Source organism: Micromesistius poutassou (assembly GCF_964030765.1).
Source record: "Micromesistius poutassou genome assembly, chromosome: 16".
NCBI classification, from domain to species: Eukaryota; Metazoa; Chordata; class Actinopteri; order Gadiformes; family Gadidae; genus Micromesistius; species Micromesistius poutassou.
This window is the reverse complement of record NC_140286.1, coordinates 15,569,263-15,579,016: the sequence shown is the minus strand read 5'-3', so window position 1 is coordinate 15,579,016 and position 9,754 is coordinate 15,569,263. Positions and strand designations below refer to the sequence as shown.

General features: G+C 48.7%; 1 protein-coding gene across 1 annotated transcript in view; it reads right to left on the bottom strand.

The window, feature by feature from the left end:
* Nucleotides 1–2,848: 2,848 nt before the first annotated feature.
* Nucleotides 2,849–9,754, bottom strand: part of LOC311360695 (uncharacterized protein) — a gene marked incomplete at its 5' end in the record, with an annotated part of 15,574 nt that continues 8,668 nt past the window's right edge. The window contains 2 exon segments of the mRNA XM_084480805.1: nt 2,849–3,066; nt 8,261–8,343. Coding sequence (XP_084336931.1) covers nt 2,934–3,066; nt 8,261–8,343 — 216 coding nt within the window. The 3' untranslated portion in view covers nt 2,849–2,933.

Below are 9,754 nucleotides of genomic sequence, written 5' to 3'. Positions count from 1 at the left end.
ATCATGGACCAGATGCTCGAGGGCATTGCTGGAGCTGTAAGCGTGATGGACCTTATATAGCTGCCCCCACGGTACACGAACACAACGCAATTCTGTGCAGAGTGGTCAAGAAAGCTACAAGCTACAACCGGAGGTTTAACTTCAATAAATGCCACATACGCCAGCCTCCCATACGTGGGACACCTGATAACAGCTGATGGTCTAAAGCCTGACCCAGCGAAAGTGGAAGCTGTTCAGGCCATGTCGTCACCAGGCCAGGTGAACTGTACGTCACCAGGTGAACTGTACGTCACCAGGCCAGGTGAACTGTACGTCACCAGGCCAGGTGAACTGTACGTCACCAGGTGAACTGTACGTCACCAGGCCAGGTGAACTGTACGTCACCAGGTGAACTGTACGTCACCAGGCCAGGTGAACTGTACGTCACCAGGTGAACTGTACGTCACCAGGCCAGGTGAACTGTACGTCACCAGGTGAACTGTACGTCACCAGGCCAGGTGAACTGTACGTCACCAGGCCAGGTGAACTGTATGTCACCAGGTGAACTGTACGTCACCAGGTGAACTGTACGTCACCAGGCCAGGTGAACTGTACGTCACCAGGTGAACTGTACGTCACCAGGTGAACTGTACGTCACCAGGCCAGGTGAACTGTACGTCACCAGGCCAGGTGAACTGTATGTCACCAGGCCAGGTGAACTGTACGTTACCAGGTGAACTGTACGTCACCAGGTGAACTGTACGTCACCAGGCAGAGCAGTCAAGCTGCCCGACAGACTAGTGAGGGAAGTTAGTGAGGGACAAGGTGTGGTAAAGACACCTATGGAAGTGAAGTGCTTCTGGAAGTGAAATTCTGTTGGAAGACTCGTTGCTCGTTGACCGGAAACGGAAAGTTGTGCTGTTTACGTTTGGTTGTAGTCTTTTCACTCGGTAGGGCAGTAACAGTAGGGCTAGAACCGAGCGAAAAGACTACAACCAGCCCCCCGTTCCGTTTCCGGCCAACGAGCAACGAGTCTTCCAACAGAAATCAATGGATTTACAAAACGTTTATGGTTGTTTTAAGGACAGGTTTGTGAATGCCCGTAGCCAGCCATTCTGAAGCAGGTAGGGCGATTCTAAATGAGCCAAATACCGAGACAGGACCAATAGTCAACATGTCGGTGTCAACCACTCTATTTCATCCTAGACAACCCAGAAAGGGGACTCAATGTTCAAAATACCGGAGTTGTCCTTTAAGTCACTGAAGTCACTGACGTTTAAGCTGCTAACAATGTTTCAGAGTTATTCCTATGTACATGCCTTTTCTCTGTTAAGAAGGGAGATGTAATGTATTGAGTTCGATTTACTCCCATGGCTACGGTCTGTCCCAATGCTTTACCTGTCATGCTCTATGTATGCGCAGTACAATAAAGTGGGCAGTTGGCTCCTAAAGCGTGTATGTTGACCGGAATGTCTTACAGCATCCACATTTTGTTAATTTCAATGCAAATGTGAACACCGCTGGTGTGTTTATGCTATGGTCTCTTGTGTTTTTGAGTTGCCGTATCTCAGGAAGACCGACAGAGGGCGCTAGTGTGAAGAAGTGTAAAGAAGAGATAGAAAGATAGAAAGTAATCCGTATTTAGAACACATCGTGTTGTATGAGTCAATACAAATCAACAATGTTTCACGGAGAGGACAAGTTAGTGGTAAGACATTTTTTGTATTTTCTTTTATCTAATGTCCCTTCCTATCCAATCCCTATAATTATTAACCCACAAAAACACACACACACACACACACACACAATGATGTTCTGCCGCGACAGTTTATTGTCATGGCAACATGCTGGAGTAAAATCAACAGAAGCTACAACAACAGGAGCCATGGTAACGGAAAGATGCTTAGACATAATGACACAAGCATGTGTGACATGAGACATTTATATCACACAGTTGACAAAACAAATCATTTAAACCCTGACAATTTTAACAGGAAATCTTCTAAGAAAAATCTTCATGGGGAATGGTCAGGCAGAATGATAAATTACTTTTTAAAGCAATATTCTGCCCACTTTGCATATTCGGCAAAATCAAAAGAAAACATTATACCACATTTAGTAGGGGACTTGCCCCTTGTTTATTAAGAAGCTATCTATCTTTGACCGTCCATGCACTGGTACTGAGCAGGCATACAAACTGCAAATTGGGCATTTCAAGATTGAAGTTTGGATTAAGGGAAATAATGAACTGTGGAAACAGCTGGAAAGACAGACAGACGCATAAGCATTACCTGAGGTGGGAGTGGGTATCATCTATAACTGGTAGCAAAGTGGAATAGTAGCTTTTATAACTTATGTGCTCTAATATATGATATAATGATCTGTGAAACAAGTAACCATTGCTATTGTACTTATTGCAATTTGTAAACTATGCCAAAGACAGCGAGATAGCAAACTCCTTTGGATGGTTCCTATGGTGACTTAGAGAGAGAAAGAGAAATGTAGAGAACATTGAAGCAGTAGAAAGATGGAAGTGCCAGATTTCACTTTTATTGGTGTGATGCTGTCACATTATTGCAGAGCCTTTAAAAGCTGAAGGCAGAGAAGAAGAGGAAACCGTCAGGATTGACTCAACACTCCACCACCGTTAAGACGTGACCACATGGAGGCTCTCTGGACTGGAGGACGTTAAGCTGACTTGTGTGTCAGAGTGAGGACTTGAAGGTGACTTGTGTGTCAGAGTGAGGACTTGAAGCTGACTTGTGTGTCAGAGTGAGGACTTGAAGGTGACTTGTGTGTCAGAGTGAGGACTTGAAGGTGACTTGTGTGCCAGCTGATAGATATTCAGAAGGAGTGAGCAAAGGGATGGCGAGCTAGAGTAAAGTTGTGTGAAAAGCTATTGTTGTGACGATGATGATGATGATGATGTTGACGGCGTCCTGTGACGTCACGCGTCAAACCTGGGAGACGGCGGACGAGTTGGCGCCCGCCTGTCCCGCCCCCTGCCCATCTTGCACTGTTGCCGTAGCGACCACCTTGGCGGGGGAGGGGCTAGAGTGTCGCTGGCGTCGCATGAAGGGAAACACGCTGAGAGAGAGAGAGTGACATACAGGGAGAGAGAGAGAGAGAGAGAGAGAGAGAGAGAGAGAGAGAGACATACAGAGAGAGAGAGAGCGACATACAGGGAGAGAGAGAGAGAGAGAGAGAGACATACAGAGAGAGAGAGAGCGACATACAGGGAGAGAGAGAGAGAGAGATAGAGAGAGACAGAGAGAGAGAGAGAGACATACAGAGAGAGAGAGAGAGAGCGACATACAGGGAGAGAGAGAGAGAGAGAGGTGACATACAGGGAGGGAGAGAGAGAGAGAGAGTGACATACAGGGAGAGAGAGAGAGAGAGAGAGAGTGACATACAGGGAGAGAGAGAAAGTGAGAGAGAGAGAGAGCGACATACAGGGAGAGAGAGAGAGAGAGAGAGAGGTGACATACAGGGAGGGAGAGAGAGAGAGAGAGAGAGTGACATACAGGGAGAGAGAGAGAGAGAGTGAGAGAGAGACATACAGGGAGGGAGAGAGAGAGAGTGACATACAGGGAGAGAGAGAGGAGGGAGAGAGAGAGAGAGTGACATAGGGAGAGGGGGAGAGAGAGAGGGGGGAGGAGAGAGCGAGCGAGAGAGAAGGGGGGGAGAAATCTGTTAACATTATGCAGTGAAAGGTTCTCTTTGTGGTCGTAGAGCTGTAGTTCTACCTCTGTAGGGTAGCTGTAGTCCTACCTCTGTAGGGTAGCTGTAGGTCCTACCTCTGTAGAGAGCTGTAGGTCCTACCTCTGTAGGGTAGCTGTAGTTCTACCTCTGTAGGGTAGCTGTAGTCCTACCTCTGTAGGGTAGCTGTAGGTCCTACCTCTGTAGAGAGCTGTAGGTCCTACCTCTGTAGGGTAGCTGTAGTCCTACCTCTGTAGGGTAGCTGTAGTCCTACCTCTGTAGAGAGCTGTAGTCCTACCTCTGTAGGGTATCTGTAGTCCTACCTCTGTAGGGTAGCTGTAGGTCCTACCTCTGTAGGGTAGCTGTAGTCCTACCTCTGTAGGGTAGCTGTAGTCCTACCTCTGTAGGGTAGCTGTAGGTCCTACCTCTGTAGAGAGCTGTAGTCCTACCTCTGTAGGATAGCTGTAGTCCTACCTCTGTAGGGTAGCTGTAGGTCCTACCTCTGTAGGGTAGCTGTAGTCCTACCTCTGTAGGGTAGCTGTAGTCCTACCTCTGTAGAGAGCTGTAGGTCCTACCTCTGTAGAGAGCTGTAGGTCCTACCTCTGTAGGGTATCTGTAGTCCTACCTCTGTAGGGTAGCTGTAGTCCTACCTCTGTAGGGTAGCTGTAGTCCTACCTCTGTAGAGAGCTGTAGGTCCTACCTCTGTAGAGAGCTGTAGTCCTACCTCTGTAGGGTAGCTGTAGGTCCTACCTCTGTAGGGTAGCTGTAGTCCTACCTCTGTAGAGAGCTGTAGTCCTACCTCTGTAGGGTAGCTGTAGGTCCTACCTCTGTAGGGTAGCTGTAGTCCTACCTCTGTAGGGTAGCTGTAGTCCTACCTCTGTAGGGTAGCTGTAGTCCTACCTCTGTAGAGAGCTGTAGGTCCTACCTCTGTAGGGTAGCTGTAGTCCTACCTCTGTAGGGTAGCTGTAGTCCTACCTCTGTAGAGAGCTGTAGGTCCTACCTCTGTAGAGAAGCTGTAGTCCTACCTCTGTAGGGTAGCTGTAGTCCTACCTCTGTAGGGTAGCTGTAGGTCCTACCTCTGTAGAGAGCTGTAGTCCTACCTCTGTAGGGTAGCTGTAGTCCTACCTCTGTAGGGTAGCTGTAGTCCTACCTCTGTAGAGAGCTGTAGTCCTACCTCTGTAGGGTAGCTGTAGTCCTACCTCTGTAGGGTAGCTGTAGGTCCTACCTCTGTAGAGAGCTGTAGTCCTACCTCTGTAGGGTAGCTGTAGGTCCTACCTCTGTAGGGTAGCTGTAGTCCTACCTCTGTAGGGTAGCTGTAGGTCCTACCTCTGTAGAGAGCTGTAGTCCTACCTCTGTAGAGAGCTGTAGGTCCTACCTCTGTAGGGTAGCTGTAGTCCTACCTCTGTAGGGTAGCTGTAGGTCCTACCTCTGTAGGGTAGCTGTAGGTCCTACCTCTGTAGGGTAGCTGTAGTCCTACCTCTGTAGAGAGCTGTAGGTCCTACCTCTGTAGGGTAGCTGTAGTCCTACCTCTGTAGGGTAGCTGTAGGTCCTACCTCTGTAGAGAGCTGTAGTCCTACCTCTGTAGAGAGCTGTAGTCCTACCTCTGTAGGGTATCTGTAGTCCTACCTCTGTAGGGTAGCTGTAGGTCCTACCTCTGTAGGGTAGCTGTAGTCCTACCTCTGTAGAGAGCTGTAGGTCCTACCTCTGTAGGGTAGCTGTAGTCCTACCTCTGTAGGGTAGCTGTAGGTCCTACCTCTGTAGGGTAGCTGTAGGTCCTACCTCTGTAGGGTAGCTGTAGTCCTACCTCTGTAGAGAGCTGTAGGTCCTACCTCTGTAGGGTAGCTGTAGTCCTACCTCTGTAGGGTAGCTGTAGGTCCTACCTCTGTAGAGAGCTGTAGTCCTACCTCTGTAGAGAGCTGTAGTCCTACCTCTGTAGGGTATCTGTAGTCCTACCTCTGTAGGGTAGCTGTAGGTCCTACCTCTGTAGGGTAGCTGTAGTCCTACCTCTGTAGAGAGCTGTAGGTCCTACCTCTGTAGGGTAGCTGTAGTCCTACCTCTGTAGAGAGCTGTAGGTCCTACCTCTGTAGGGTAGCTGTAGTCCTACCTCTGTAGGGTAGCTGTAGTCCTACCTCTGTAGAGAGCTGTAGGTCCTACCTCTGTAGGGTAGCTGTAGTCCTACCTCTGTAGGGTAGCTGTAGGTCCTACCTCTGTAGAGAGCTGTAGTCCTACCTCTGTAGAGAGCTGTAGTCCTACCTCTGTAGGGTATCTGTAGTCCTACCTCTGTAGGGTAGCTGTAGGTCCTACCTCTGTAGGGTAGCTGTAGTCCTACCTCTGTAGGGTAGCTGTAGGTCCTACCTCTGTAGGGTAGCTGTAGTCCTACCTCTGTAGGGTAGCTGTAGTCCTACCTCTGTAGAGAGCTGTAGGTCCTACCTCTGTAGGGTAGCTGTAGTCCTACCTCTGTAGAGAGCTGTAGGTCCTACCTCTGTAGAGAGCTGTAGGTCCTACCTCTGTAGGGTAGCCGTAGTCCTACCTCTGTAGGGTAGCTGTAGTCCTACCTCTGTAGGGTAGCTGTAGGTCCTACCTCTGTAGAGAGCTGTAGTCCTACCTCTGTAGGGTAGCTGTAGTCCTACCTCTGTAGGGTAGCTGTAGGTCCTACCTCTGTAGGGTAGCTGTAGTCCTACCTCTGTAGAGAGCTGTAGTCCTACCTCTGTAGAGAGCTGTAGGTCCTACCTCTGTAGGGTAGCTGTAGTCCTACCTCTGTAGAGAGCTGTAGTCCTACCTCTGTAGAGAGCTGTAGGTCCTACCTCTGTAGGGTAGCTGTAGTCCTACCTCTGTAGGGTAGCTGTAGGTCCTACCTCTGTAGGGTAGCTGTAGTCCTACCTCTGTAGAGAGCTGTAGGTCCTACCTCTGTAGGGTAGCTGTAGTCCTACCTCTGTAGGGTAGCTGTAGGTCTTACCTCTGTAGGGTAGCTGTAGTCCTACCTCTGTAGAGAGCTGTAGGTCCTACCTCTGTAGGGTAGCTGTAGGTCCTACCTCTGTAGAGAGCTGTAGTCCTACCTCTGTAGGGTAGCTGTAGTCCTACCTCTGTAGGGTAGCTGTAGTCCTACCTCTGTAGAGAGCTGTAGTCCTACCTCTGTAGGGTAGCTGTAGTCCTACCTCTGTAGGGTAGCTGTAGTCCTACCTCTGTAGAGAGCTGTAGGTCCTACCTCTGTAGGGTAGCTGTAGTCCTACCTCTGTAGGGTAGCTGTAGGTCCTACCTCTGTAGAGAGCTGTAGTCCTACCTCTGTAGAGAGCTGTAGTCCTACCTCTGTAGGGTATCTGTAGTCCTACCTCTGTAGGGTAGCTGTAGGTCCTACCTCTGTAGGGTAGCTGTAGTCCTACCTCTGTAGAGAGCTGTAGGTCCTACCTCTGTAGGGTAGCTGTAGTCCTACCTCTGTAGAGAGCTGTAGGTCCTACCTCTGTAGGGTAGCTGTAGTCCTACCTCTGTAGGGTAGCTGTAGTCCTACCTCTGTAGAGAGCTGTAGGTCCTACCTCTGTAGGGTAGCTGTAGTCCTACCTCTGTAGGGTAGCTGTAGGTCCTACCTCTGTAGAGAGCTGTAGTCCTACCTCTGTAGAGAGCTGTAGTCCTACCTCTGTAGGGTATCTGTAGTCCTACCTCTGTAGGGTAGCTGTAGGTCCTACCTCTGTAGGGTAGCTGTAGTCCTACCTCTGTAGGGTAGCTGTAGGTCCTACCTCTGTAGGGTAGCTGTAGTCCTACCTCTGTAGGGTAGCTGTAGTCCTACCTCTGTAGAGAGCTGTAGGTCCTACCTCTGTAGGGTAGCTGTAGTCCTACCTCTGTAGAGAGCTGTAGGTCCTACCTCTGTAGAGAGCTGTAGGTCCTACCTCTGTAGGGTAGCCGTAGTCCTACCTCTGTAGGGTAGCTGTAGTCCTACCTCTGTAGGGTAGCTGTAGGTCCTACCTCTGTAGAGAGCTGTAGTCCTACCTCTGTAGGGTAGCTGTAGTCCTACCTCTGTAGGGTAGCTGTAGGTCCTACCTCTGTAGGGTAGCTGTAGTCCTACCTCTGTAGAGAGCTGTAGTCCTACCTCTGTAGAGAGCTGTAGGTCCTACCTCTGTAGGGTAGCTGTAGTCCTACCTCTGTAGAGAGCTGTAGTCCTACCTCTGTAGAGAGCTGTAGGTCCTACCTCTGTAGGGTAGCTGTAGTCCTACCTCTGTAGGGTAGCTGTAGGTCCTACCTCTGTAGGGTAGCTGTAGTCCTACCTCTGTAGAGAGCTGTAGGTCCTACCTCTGTAGGGTAGCTGTAGTCCTACCTCTGTAGGGTAGCTGTAGGTCTTACCTCTGTAGGGTAGCTGTAGTCCTACCTCTGTAGAGAGCTGTAGGTCCTACCTCTGTAGGGTAGCTGTAGGTCCTACCTCTGTAGAGAGCTGTAGTCCTACCTCTGTAGGGTAGCTGTAGTCCTACCTCTGTAGGGTAGCTGTAGTCCTACCTCTGTAGAGAGCTGTAGGTCCTACCTCTGTAGGGTAGCTGTAGTCCTACCTCTGTAGGGTAGCTGTAGTCCTACCTCTGTAGGGTAGCTGTAGTCCTACCTCTTCTTGGTCTCCTGAGGGACGATGGCTCTGGCCAGCATGCTCTTGTACAGTTCTGACTTCAGATACCGCGGATATGAGTCCTACACACACACACACACCCACACACACCACACACGCACAACACACACACACCACACACACACACAACACACACACACCACACGCACAACACACACACACACACACACACCACACGCACAACACACGCACAACACACACACACACAACACACACACACCACACGCACAACACACGCACAACACACGCACAAGACACGCACAACACACACACAACACACACACACCACACGCACAACACACACACACACACAACACACACACCACACGCACAACACACACACCACACGCACAACACACACACACACACACACACAACACACACACACCACACACACACACACACACACACACACACACACAACACACGCACAACACACGCACAACACACACACACCACACGCACAACACACACACACACACAACACACGCACAACACACGCACAACACACACAAAATCAACAAAAAATGAATAACATTAAACAGAAGTTGCTTATGGCATTCGTTTATTTCTGGGATAAAAATGATTCATCTTTGCATTGTAGCATGGAAACATAAACCAAAAGTTAAATCAAAAATATATACAGTATATTGATGTAGTTAGAACACTTTTGTTTTCTAAATTCTTTCTCATAATATGATTATTTATAATCATTTCTAATAAAACATAGAGAAAGCCATATGTTTTGCATTTTATGTTTCCTCCACCTGTGGGCCTCAACTAAAGGACCTGGGGCCTCATGTACAAAGTGGCTGACGCACAAAAACGCTGCGTAGGCCACTTCTCACACAAACGTTCAGATGTACAAAGACTTGACGTGAGAAAGTACGGTTCTCCACGCAAACTAAATGCCTGGCTTACGCACATTTCTGCTGCATGTTGTCAGTTGGCGGCACATAGAGGCAATGCAGCGCAGCAACGTTAGGCCTACGCCATCACGAGTCATGACGTCATATTGCAATATGAGGAGAGTTCAAAGTGGATTTGAACGTCGGAATGCGTGATCTTAAATGCGCTTCAATCATGCGTTATTGTTGTCGAGACGCATAATGTGACACTGTTGTTAGGCTAAACTTAAACAGACCCATACAACTACATTGTCAATATTGGAATTAAAAGGAAGCCCCAGCAATATTATTTTGGTGGCTTGTTTATTAAACGTTACATATTTCAGGACCACGCATGACATCTGGGCTAATGGATCTCTCTTCACGCATTTGTTTCTTGACTGCAATATTATTATGTGATGTTGAGTGGAGTAAGCACAAGCCATTGTCACTTAAAATCAATCCATCGATGAACCAGTCGGCCAATTTAGAATTCTGTACACGTTATTGACACCTCGGGTGTATGGGAACAACCTATCGTCAGCATGCATCCAAATCAATGAGAATATAAAAGCATGCGCAAAAT